The sequence below is a fragment of the Sparus aurata genome, chromosome 8 (assembly GCF_900880675.1).
Source record: "Sparus aurata chromosome 8, fSpaAur1.1, whole genome shotgun sequence".
Taxonomy (NCBI): domain Eukaryota; kingdom Metazoa; phylum Chordata; class Actinopteri; order Spariformes; family Sparidae; genus Sparus; species Sparus aurata.
In genome coordinates this window covers 9566856-9579561 of record NC_044194.1, presented here as the reverse complement: position 1 = coordinate 9579561, position 12706 = coordinate 9566856, and the positions used below count along the sequence as shown (strand labels likewise).

Genomic DNA, 12706 nt, shown 5'->3' with positions numbered 1-12706 from the left:
GTCAACATTTAGTTCTGCAAAAGTAGAACCTGTAGGCAGAGTGATGTAGGTAGAAGGAAAATAAATAAATAAGTGACAGGAGCAGACATTTAGTAGCTGCAAAATATCTGCAGTGTTTTTTTCTGAATCAACACGCGAACAGATACATCCACCGACACACCCTGCCGCTGTGTCGCACTGCTAAAGGCGGAGTGGGACAGAACTATTGACAGATGGTGCCCTAAACATTTCTCTTTTCCCGCCCCAGGTTTATTTTTTATCGTCCTTTTAAACCTTGATTGTTTCTTTTCTATCTTTTTACTTAGGTTTTTTCCTTTAGTCTTTGTCTTTTTTTTTGGCGGGGGGAGGTAGATGGAGCCTACACACTGGAGGGCATTGTCCTACAGCAGGGAGCACTCCACTGGATGGTTTAATTGGAGTGCCATCACTTAGGGAACAGATTAGGAGTGTTGGAGACATCTTTCAACATTTTCCAGCGCACACTATGAATAGAGTCCGTGTGTGTGTGTGTGTGAGTGTGTGTGTATGTGTGTGTGTCTGTGAAAAGTGGTGGTGAGGGGCTGTTAATGTTGCTGGAGGGACAAATGTATCTACGCTCCTGTTCGCACAGATCTACGTTTCCCACAGGAGACACAGAAGGACGAGCAGACGACACCGGCTGTTTTGCTTGTTGTTATTTATTATGATGTCATCACAGCCTCGTTATTGCACTCATCGTCAACACGGGAACTATTGCTTTTCTTTTTTTCTTCTTTTATATTTTATTATTTTTTGCGATTGACAAGTTCCAGAGTTCAGCCTGACCTCCCTCAGATTCTGTCTCGTTTCAAAGCCCTGGAAGGCCGAGGACACATTTTGTCGTATAGCGCGGGGGGGCTACAGCACAGAGACCTTTGTAGAGCACATGGCAGTTGGCAGAGGCTGAATAGGGGGAAACAATGTAGTGGATGGTTTGCCGTTTGAAAAGGGGATATTCATGAGTAAAGCCAATTAAGGGAAGCCACAGAGAGAACTAGTGGGTACATGAGATGATAAACTGACTGCAGTGTGTGCGTGAGTGTGTGTGTTGTGTGTGTTTCAAAGTGATGCATTTTCTTTACATCTAAATCCCGTTTAGTTTTTTCTCATACGCTCTCCAACTCCTCTGTCTACCTTTTTTCCCCTTATCCCTTTTCCAACCCTCCCTCAAGGCCGACCTTGTTGGCATGCGCTGCAAGTGGGCGCCCACATCTGAGTGCTTCGGTTTTAAGTGCGGGCCACCAATCTGTTGGTCCGGGGCTTAGGCGGTGGTCTTGGCTGAGACCGGCTTCGGCCAGCAAAGTCTCACACACAGAGCAGAGACGAGGTTGGACACACTGTTGGCACGGGGGGGAAGGTGGTGGTGGTGGTGGTGGTGGGGGGGGGGAGAGACGGATTAAGAGAGGGAGAGAGAGGGGTCAGGGGAAGAGTGTGAGACTGCTGTCGGAGGCTAGTCCCCGGACTAAATGAGAGGAGAATCAGGGTTAAGTGCTCAACCATTTAAAGGCTGGGGAGTAGAGCACCGTGCCTGAGTGAGCCAAATCTCATCAGTCACTGCCAATTTGAATCAAAAACCAGCACCCCGTTTTTTCCTCTTTTTCTTCCTCTCCTCTCGCCCTCTCCTCCCACCCTCCTCTCCGCGCAGACAAATAGACATTCCGGCAGCGGATGTGGTGGTGGTTGTCCATAGCAACCCTGCCATGCGGGGTGTATCTTGTGGGAGCAGGACCACTGAGTGGATGGCTAAGCCTTCTGCTAACAAAGGCTGTGAATCTCTGAGATGCTTTTGAGCTTCCATAGAAGCGCTGTGACTTCTGGGCTGTGGGAGTGCTTTACATAATCCAGCAGCAGTAGCAGCAGCAGCGGCGGCAGCAGCAGCAGCAGCAGCTACTCCCCTCTGCTCTGCCACATACCGCTCTCTCCTCCTGCTCTCTGCACCTAACACACGCCCCAATGTAGGTCGGCTCGTCTTGGTGCATCCCTCTAAAAATTCTTTCAATCTATCATTCATTGTGATAATCGCAGGGTGCTGTCGGAAGACCGCCGGTGGAAAAAAAAAAGAAAAAAAAAGGTGTGGATCAGTCAAAAGACAGTTCTGCCTGCACCTACTGTATGAATTTTAACCGGAAGGAAATTGATTTAAAAAAAATCCTCGTCTGGGAGTTTAACAGTCACAATTTATTTTAGACAGCATATTTGAACCATTTGAGACTAATTAATAATGATCAACATTAATCTTCTAAATGCGATGAGTTCTTGCATGACAGGCGACTCTTTAGAAAGGTGCAACGTGTAAGAATTACAACTTAAATCATCAACAGAATGAGAAGAAACAACAGTTCGGACATTGTGACATTGGGATGCTCGTGCTAACTAAGCTAACAGTAGCCACAGTTGGCAGCAGTTAGTTACTCTCGTCATGTGTTGCCCTCCATCAGCTTTGAGTTTGAAGTGAACAGGATGCCAGTTCTTACACATTGTGCCTTCGAAATGAAATGCGCCGTTACGCAAAATTAGTCCTCTAATTTAGTCTACTTAGATTTACTTTTAAAAACCATATTCACGCGTTTCCCCACCCCAACTACGTAACTGTCGCCCAGCAGTGACTCTCCCATATTCCCAGCCACAGAACAAAGAGTTTGATGGGTATGGATGTTCGTAAATGTGATGTATGTTATGCATATGAGCGCTACCCTCGACATCCTCTCTGTTAGTCGGGATCTGCCAGCAGCTGACACTGTGTGCTCTGCTTCCCCTCGTGAGCCTCTCTGGGACTGCCGTAGCCAGCTGCTCCACTGTGCCTCTTGACGTCAACACATTTAACACAGACATGTAAACCGCACACTTGAATAAGTCGACGAGTCAACGACTTCATCTTAATGGTATAAGAGCTTCTCTTCCCCTTTTTTCCAGTCTTTTTATTGGACCCGCTAAGCTGTAAGAAATGTCAAATGAGAATCAGTGTGATGGGTGTTTACCAGAAATATAAATTTTTTCCATTAAGTTGTGTTTTTTTTTTTTTTTTTTTTTTTTTAAATCACAGACTGGAGAGAGAAGAGGGGGGTATAGAGAACGTCATTTCCACCTAAGGATTCCTCAGATTCACACTTCAGGTAAACAATCAATAGCAGAAGGCTTGGAAGGGATTAAAACTAAGTGGCAAAAGTCACACCCTGAAACATGTACTCTACTATACTGGGGGTCACTTTTCACATTTACCAAACAGGGATTTGCAGCTGGTAATGTAAAAACCGATCTCTTACAACCTCTGCCTGGGGCACTATCAAACATACAATTAAGGCACATAGCCATATTCAAAAACATCACCACGTATTGTATCTATTGGGGAACAAAAACATCAGCTACCACTCCCCTGTAGTCGGAGAAAAAAAATCAACATGTGTTCAGCAAAGCAGACATTTTCCTTCGAATAGAGTTCATAATTAGCAGGTTAGACACCGATTTGTTTTTTGTCTGCAGTACCATCGCAGCACTGCGGGTACGGACAGTTTTGAGGCAAAAGAAGTGAGTTGGTGCACGATATCTTTTTCAGCCCTGCCGTTGGTGTCTATTCATTACAGCAGTTTGAGAGCGGGAGCGTACACACTGTTGCTTCGCTGAACACACGTCTAGAACTATGGCCATTTATATAAAGGGATTCCATGGTTAGAAATAGAAAAATGAACATTTGTATCAAAAGCAAAACACGTTTTGTTTTTTTGTTTTTTTACCTGCAAAAAAACAGCCACAACGGGTTTCTTTATACGGATTTAGGAGGCAAAGCAAAATCTAACAAGATGTGACGAGATGAACTCTCCAACTGAAAATGATGTTTCGGGCACAGAGTAACTACAAAAATCGATGAGCTTGATGGATTTTTTTTTTTTTTTTTTTTGTACATGCCCGTGCCTGCCATCTTGAGCTATTCAGTTTATCCTTTTTGTCCACATTCATTCTAGGGTCACAAGACTTGTCAACATTGTGCTGTTTGAACCATCAGTAGTATAATATACAAATGTACAGATACACAATAGAAATGCATACATAATTGGTTATTACAATGAGACCTACAAAAAAGCATGAGAATAAAAAGTCTGTGGGATATTGCAGGTGAGGCAAGCAGAGCCACAAAATGTGCATCCAGACTGAGGGACACACACACCCCCTCCTACCATGATTAAGCGCGAGTCTATTTACACCGCATCATAACAAAGCTATCAAAAACAAAGGCTCCAAAAATTCCTCCTAAAAACTTTTTTTGTTCTTTTGTTTCTCTACTTACAACAATGTCGATTCCATGTATGTACATCCCTAGAAAATAATTTAATTATAGTTACACACTTTCTACATTTTTGTGAAACAATACAGTTCTAGTCCACAAGGAAGGTTTGTTTGTCTGTTTGTGCGTGTATTTGTGTGTGTGTGCGAATACAGTGTGTGTGTATGAGGTGGTTGAATGATGATGGGGGGGGGAATAATGTTCATGGGTTGGCTAACAGTCACGGGGGGGGCAGATTTAGAGACTGGACTGGATGTGGTCACAGGGAGGACGTGGTGGAGTCGACGATTTCTCTCCCGTTGCACACGGTTGGGACTGGGTGGGCACTGACAGAGGCTGGAAAGAAGAGGCAGAACGACAAAGAAGAAAAGACAGATAATTACAAAGAAATCAATCATTCTGTGGAAGTGGAAGCCTTCCTCAGTTAATAAAACAATATCTTTATCACATCATGTCGTTACATTTAAAGCTGCAGTATAAAAGCGCGACCTGAAATCAAATAATCTTAGTGATGGTGGAGGTCTAGATGCTAGCCTGGCCTCAGCATCGCCCTTATTGGCAAATTAAAGGGTAACAGCAATTTTAAACACTCAAATGTGTTCACAGGTCTCGAGGAGAGCTACTGCACATGTAAAACAGTAGTATAAAGTCTGGTGTGGCTCCAGAAGAAGCTGCGTGTAATCTGACAAATTGCCTCCAGTGACGTCACTCATCGAAACAATTGCATTGTGGGAAATGTAGGCGCCAAGTTTGTAAAAGAAGTCAGCTGGTCTGCATTGCGTTCATTTTGCTCATTTCGGACGGTTTACAAACAAAAGATGAAAATCAACACAGCAGAACCAGAGATATCCACACATTTCTCTTTCTTTTCAAAACCTGTTGCCTACATTACCCATAATGCAATGTAGCTACTGAGTGACACCACCGAATGCAATTTGTCGGATTACGGGTGCAGCTTCCTCTGGAGCCACACCAGGCTTTATACTAGTATTCATTCAGGGGTGCAATGTGTGCAACAGATATTTAAAATATGTGAATAGTTATTTTCTGTCGTAACAAAAAACTTGAAATATGTGTCCAGTCAAAAATTCCATTCATCGGACTTCTCTCTTGGCATGTCATTGCCCGGCTCGACACTGCAGCTCTGTCGGCCGATGCCATTCTTTACAGTCTTACAAGCTCATATTCTCACTTGTCAATCACGCATCACTGCAAAAGGTAACCTTTGGAGTGACAGTAACAGACTGTTCAAAAAACTGTTCTGCGCTGTTCTATAGGAACAAATCCAGAAAATCCAGAAAACACCAAAATATTGAAAAAAAAAAGAAAAAAAGTTGTATCCCCTATAGCATAGGTGGAACAGTGTTGTCTGTTGTTCCAAATACTGAAAGCTAAAAACACCCTTTTGACAGAGACGGGATAAAAAAAAAGAAAGAGTGCAGCTCTAAACCCTGTCTCTTTAAAAATGAGGTAACTGCATGTAACCTACCGTGAGATGCGTATGTGGTGGCAGCCCCACTGACACTGAAGCGATTGAGGTTAAGCCTGTGGCTGATCACATTCTTCTGGGGCTGGAACATGATGATGTGGACCTTGGGAGCAAACATACAGCCCAGAACCACGAAGCCGCTCAGGCTGACTGAGATGCACATGGTAGTGGTCTGAACCTGCGGAGAACGCAGGAGGAGACAGTAATTAGCAGCCAGACTTTGATGGATAAATCTTATGCTAATGTCGTACAAAGTAATTGCCGTTAAGAGCTAATCTGATGATGATAATCTGTAATAATGAACATTTTTCAAAGGCGCTTTTTGAGTGACTATTACAAAGTGCTTGACAGAGAATAAAATAATACCAATACATTAAAGCCAATTTGATACACAGTAGATAAATATAGACTATAATAAAGCGTCAGGTAATTTAACAATCACTGAATGTACACAGAGCCAATGAGGCCTGCAAAAGGAGAGTAACTCTTTATTGAAAGACTTTGTTACCTTGCAATGGTCCAGAGGATAACAACTACACCACGGATCAATAAAAGACTTAATCAACAGGGACCACACAGGCTGAAGTTAACAGTATCTAAGCTTTGACTTCATTCTCTGTGATTCAATGTGCGAAATCAATCCTGCATACTATCTTAAGTAGGTGCGGAGAGGTGCACGCCGTGCGTCCCATTCGGGTTTGCCGTATCATCATCGCTACGTCTATCTGTGCGTGCAGAGGGCTACAGGGTTGGATAACAGCAGCTCGCAGTAAAACCACAGTGCTGCACAGAGCAGCACATTAGTAATCAACCCCTTTAACATCTCCTCTGTGTATGTATACACTTACGTGTGTGTGAGTGGGCGGTTGTGGATGTTGGTGATGCAGTGCCTCTACCTGACTAATCTTAAAGTCAGATTACAAGGCCGAAGAGATGCTTATTTACAGAGAGAGAGAGGGGAAGAGAAAGTGAGCTGTTTTTTTTAAATTTTTTTTACGGGGATCAAATGAGCAGCCCTGGCATCAGCACTCCTCTCTTATGCCCTTTGATACAGTGTACTGTGCGTGTGTGTGTGTGCTTAAGATTTGTATGGATCAGGTGAACACTCACTCGCTCCCCTTTGCTGTTAAATCTGGACATGTGTCAGCAGTTTGACAGAGCCTGTCTGTTTGTCATCCCAATACTGCAGAGCCGGGACGTTTGCCAGCAGGATTAGAAATTGTTTAAGCTTCCACTACACCTGTGTAGTCACTGTTCTGTGACTCCACAGTGCTTAATCATGTTGAGGGGGCAAAAAACTGCTCACGCAGTGACTTTAAAGGGACTCCCCTCCTGTTCAAGAAAAATAAATACGTCTCCAGAAGGTAAATCATTATGTTTAGGGCTAATGGGAATAATTAAAAGTTTGGGAGATACACTTTCTTGCCTGGAGTCAGATTCCACTATGAAGCTACAGTCAGAGTCATTGTCATTTGTACGGATTAAACAAACAAGATACAGTTTATTAATTAGTAATCTTTAGAGGGGCTCCTGTTTCCCCCTGATTCGAGTCTTTATGCTAAGCTAAGCTTCATATTTAACGTGAGACTGGTTATCTTCTGATCTAACCCCGGGCAGGAAAAGGAATACGCTTGTTTAAGCCTATTTACTTAGAAGATAATGGCTACATTCAGTTTTGGGTTGGGTTTGGCATGTCGCAGTTATGGTTGGAATCAGGATTGCTCAACTGGAAATGAATGAAGGCCAATGTATTGTCCTCCCAAAAGACACAGATACGTATTTCTGTGTGTGTGTGTGTGTGTGTGTGTGTGTGTTTGTGTGTGTGTGCTCAAGAAGGTACCCTGTAGTCACTGGATGTGACGTAGAAAATGGGAAGAAACGCCAGCCAGATTATGCAGGTGGTGTACATGGTGAATCCAATAAACTTGGCCTCGTTGAAGTTCTCGGGGCACTTCCTGGTCTTGAAGGCATACCTAAAGGGAGAGATTCACATTTCGACATAAAGATAGACACCACCTCCGGAAAAAAAAACCCCAGATACCAACCCACCGAAATCGATGAAACTTCTGAACTCAAACCAGCTGCGAAACACTTACACAGTACACAGGATGACCAGGAGCACATCATATCCCAGAGACAGCAGCATGCTGGAGTCGCGAACGTTGCACTTGAGGATGACAGTCTGTCGTCGTTCTGGCAACGTGAAGCGCCGTGTCCCGGGAACTTCCAGCAGCAGCCAAACTGACACCATCACTAACTGGACGGAGATTAAACTCAGACAGATGAACACCTGAAAAGAGAAGGGAGGACAGGAAGGTAAGGTCATCAAGATCCACTGTCTGCGCGTCAGTCCCTCTGACGGATGCAGATGGATGGATCTGATGCCGCGGTCACTCACCTGAGAGGACGGGCTAATGAAGCGTGGCCTCGCTGCGCCCGCTCCATCTTTCACGCCGCTGAAAATCCTGGCGATTCTGTTGGTTTTGGTGAGCAGGGCCGAGTAGCAGACAGCGAATGACGTGCCCAGGCCGAGGCGCCGTAGGGCACAGATGGCAGGAGATGGTTTGGCCAAGAAAAGGAAAGTCATGGCGTAGGACATGAAGACTCCCGAGAGGAGGATGTAACAGAGCTCCCTGCCCGAAGCTTTCACCAGTGGTGTGTGGTTGTGTCTGATAAACACCCAGAACACCAGACCGGTGCACATGAAGCTGTGGACAAGGGGGGATAGTATAGCAGACAAGTAGTTTCATTAGTCACAAATGGTCCTTTCCAGTTCGAAATCCATGACACGCAAATAAAGAAGCCCCATTGTTCTTGTATTGCATTGTAGGGCTTGTATTCAATTCTAACGATACAAGAGAAAATGCCTTCAGGATGAGGACTATCTGGTGTGTTTTGTAAATGCAATGCTATCTTGGGTAACAGAGGCTGAAACACGGCTGCCAGCATTAAACTCTGATGCTCTCAGCTTCCACACAGTGAGGACGCAGTAAGCTTACAATGTGCCCCTTGGCCATGAGAGTATAAAAGTGACTCTCGGTTGCTGTGGGTAGAAGGCTAGGCTAGTTAGCCGGCCATGCCATTTTTTTCCCTTGCAGTTATGCTCGCGTGTTTATGATTTAGCAGAGGTTAGAGGAAAGGACACCCTCCGGGCTCTTTAAATGCTGAGTATTGCCATCATCAGAGCCTCGCGGTACGCTGCCTCAGCCAGTGGAAAAAAAGTGCTGTTACGATTGCTCAGCTGTAACTGGACAATCACCGTTCAGGGGTTTCAATTCTTTTTCCGAGGATGGTGAAGGAACCACCTCTACTCTGCCACTGATCGGTTCGTTCTAGTTGCTTTACTTGGTTGAGTTGGTTAGGTTCTGAGAAGACGACGGGAGTTCAAAATGCTTGGCCGTCACGTGATTCAGAGATACTTACAAAGAGAGCTGACGCGACTCTCTCTACTCAAAGACTGCGTTTAAACATTAGGAGTGGTGATTGGTTACGGTATGGGTAAGAGTATCAGGGTAAGCCAATTACAGGCTGAGGAGGGCGGCTCATTCAGTGGAGGGTGAACTGTCAACTCCGTTCCTTCATCCCAAAATCCATCCAGACACGCACTTGGAACTTGACCACCAGTCAGGCATCATTACCGACATCATGTTGACAGCCCTTTATCACTCACCCTACACAGGCGATGGTAATTGGACCGATGGCCCAGGCATCTTCCCACATTATGTAGTCCTCAGGAAGGTCGTAACAGGAGGTAAGGTCATCAGTGGGCCACTGGCCAGGAGCGCAGGGCGAGCATGTGAACTCATCAGCCAGGTATTCATGAGGCTCGCAGGCTGTACAGATCCAGCAGCAGTATTCACCTGGGAGACAGGAATATGAGCAGCAGAGTATGACAGTCTGAGATTCTTTTCAAAAGGCATTCCTGCTTGGTGCGCTATGTCTCTATGACAAAAAAGAACACTGTCTCCTACCTGCCTGCATTTTCTTCATCTCGTTGCGCTCACAGGGGTCGCTGCACTGAGAGGTGGGCACAACTTCTCTGGGCCAGTGAATCAGCTCGTTGCTCAGACTCAGAGTCTCTGCCCATTCACCCACCGGCACGTAAACGTAGCGATCGGCAGAGCGCTGGTAGCTGAAGATGTTGTACCGGCCCATGCCGTCCCCCTGGGAATCAAACTTCACGACTGTCTCGCTGCCAGGGGGAGCGAAGGGAGCTGGAGGGGAGGGGAGGGGGTGAGAGGAGACAAAGAGTGGAGGAGAAAGTGATAAGACGAGTGGAGAAAAGGAGATTAAGGCTAAACAATCACAAACAAGCATCCCATTGATGTCTCATTGATGCCTGTTAAAAGCAGCAGTGAGGACAGAGACAATAAGCCGTGGTCAGTTAAGCCTCAGGAGTCCAGAACAGACAGTGAAGGGCATTTCACAATAGTGTTTTCATTGTTGAAGACCAGCCAGTTACTAAAGTATTTGCTAAGAGGCTATAAATGCCTGGTGCGCTTGGTGATGGCTGTGTGTATCACTGGCCTCCCGTCTTTCCCTGAGGTCACATAGGGACAAAAACGCTGCTCTAAAATCGGAACTGACAAAGATTATTACCGAATGCATCATTAACAAACTGCCCATAAAGTCGTACAGGCATGAAGACAGAGGACTGAATCCCCGGGCAGTGCTGCAACTACCCACACATTGATAGAATTAGCCTCTGGGTCTCTCGTGTGAGGGAGGTACACTGCTGAAACTGCCAAATTGGTTTGTGTACAAGTTGTTACGAAAGGATTACCATCTACCCTGAGGATGTGGGAACAGAAGACGTTTGTAAAATTGGCAGGATGCTGAAACCATTAAAAGCAACCCAAGGAGAAAAGTGGACATGGACTGGTAAAAAAAAAAAAAAAAAAAAAAAAAGTAAAAAAGAAGCAACTTCTCGCAGGCGGTGTTGGACCTGACAGTGCTGACACTTGGTCGTTTTGACACAGACAAAGTGTATGTCACTCCGACAGTGCCACTTCTGTCCTTACAGAGGAGCAATCAGCTCCGTGCTGCTGACACACTGCACAGGGCTGAGCGTTATACGCTGCTGCCTCCCCTGTCAAATGATGATGTGGCTGGGGATAGTGCAGCGAGCGCTGGCTTTATAAGGCATCACTCTTCGGCGCATAACAAGGCCCTCCGTCGTCAGCCTGCGCGGCATTAATGATACCGCGCCGCCTTCCTCATATCTCTGTGTCATTGGGTAACTGCAGGAATCACGGGGCCAAATTCTTTCTACCAAACATACAGCTTGGGTTCAGTGGAATGAATCAAAACACAGTTTGCGAATAAAGCTGTTGGTTTGAAAAGTGTATGTGTGTGTGTGTGTGTGTGTGTGTGTGTGAGGATGTGCGCACACACGCCCGTGGAAGCTCCATTAGGTTTTACTTTACAGTGTGATGGTTAAGGTATTGCTCTGAGCGCTGTGGGAGGCTCTGCTGACAGAACCAAAGCTCTGACCCCGCTGTTAGCTCCCCGTGTGTGTGTGCGAATGTGTGTGTGTGTGTGTGTGTGCGCGTGCTCGCGAACACCAGCGAGGGCTAAAGCTGTGCTATTGTTGTGCGAGCTCGGTGTGTTCGGAGAAGAATGGCGTGTCAGATGGCAGCAGAGGGGGTTAGGGTTTATGAAATCCATAAATCACGGAGACAGCACAACCCTCTATCTTTCCTCCTCTCCCTCTGTCACAGGAAATTTTAAGTGTCAAGTCTTCTTTGGATTTTGGGGCTAAATGTTTAGGTGACAGCCAAAATGAAAATGATTTCAATAAGGATGGCGCTGATAATATCTTCAGACAGAGAAGAGTTATGAATCCATTATACCACAAGTTGGAAGATAATAAAGTCTGCTAATAACACTGAGCAAGAGTCCCAGCCAGGCCTCCTCCTCTCAGACTCCCGTACACACTCACAGAAAACACTTGCTAATTATCATAACTGCACCTTATTAGGACCTTAGATGTGCGCTGAAGCCTAATTAGCTGTATGTGGTAATTACGTGTAATACAGACTAAAGAGATAACAGCATTAGCCTACAGACCCATTTGAGGGTGTCTCGTCCTTGACTCCCCTCAATCGCATCACATCCAGAGAGCAACAGGACTCAGAGGGCCGGCGATTCCTCCCAACAACTGACACAAGCGACCTTGCTGACGTGACAAAGCGGCTTATCAGAAAAAAAAAAAAAAAAGTGTATGAGGGTGCAAGTTAGAGCCGGCGAAGGCCATCGAGACTCCTCTGGTGACTGCGGAGAGCTGAGACACGCAGCTCGGATCCTTGACTGACGGGCGCCAACCTCTCTCTCTCTTCAAACGGGCTGGATTTGTAAAGTCTGGTGGCTCAAAGATTTTGGCTCTCACTAAACAAGACTGGAGCTGTTCAAGAGGGGAACGCTGCAAAGTTATTCCACCTCGCCGTTCTGTACAAAAGGTACGGACATGGGATGAAGGGGCATTGCTTTCCACCTTTCAAGTTGTCAGCGGAGGAAGTACAGTGATGGAGCTGAATCAACTTCTCTGTAAAGAGGGTGAGACGGCAAGCTGATGAGATGTCGGACAAGTTACTTCCAAAATGTTTTGTATTTCATATTACTAGTTACTTCCATTTGCAAGTAATAGGTGACTTGGTAATATTACTGTCTGTGCAGAACGCTGCTTTTGCACTGCTTTCACCAAAAAACAACCGCGGGAGAACGACTAGGCGTTATCTGTATTTTTTGCTCACCATGTCGGCAAATCTGAATGAACCATCCATCAGCTCTTATGGTTTCTGTCAAATGAACTGAACGACTATCTATGCTATCTAAACTCACACGCATTATACCAGCGTCGTTTGGCTCAGTGAAGAAAAGCAAAGCCGGCGTATTGGTCAGTGTCTGCTGCGCGAGTAGAG

The 12706-nt window shown here is 45.6% G+C and overlaps 1 protein-coding gene across 1 annotated transcript in view; it reads right to left on the bottom strand.

Annotated features, from left to right (window-relative positions):
• Positions 1-2175: 2175 nt before the first annotated feature.
• Positions 2176-12706, bottom strand: part of grm3 (glutamate receptor, metabotropic 3) — a 41886-nt gene continuing 31355 nt past the window's right edge. Inside the window, exons 8-14 of the mRNA XM_030425872.1 lie at positions 9758-10000; positions 9457-9646; positions 8185-8494; positions 7883-8076; positions 7627-7759; positions 5787-5964; positions 2176-4633 (exon numbers count right to left, since the gene is read on the bottom strand). Coding sequence (XP_030281732.1) covers positions 4557-4633; positions 5787-5964; positions 7627-7759; positions 7883-8076; positions 8185-8494; positions 9457-9646; positions 9758-10000 — 1325 coding nt within the window. The 3' untranslated portion in view covers positions 2176-4556. The remainder of the gene's footprint in view (positions 4634-5786; positions 5965-7626; positions 7760-7882; positions 8077-8184; positions 8495-9456; positions 9647-9757; positions 10001-12706) is intronic.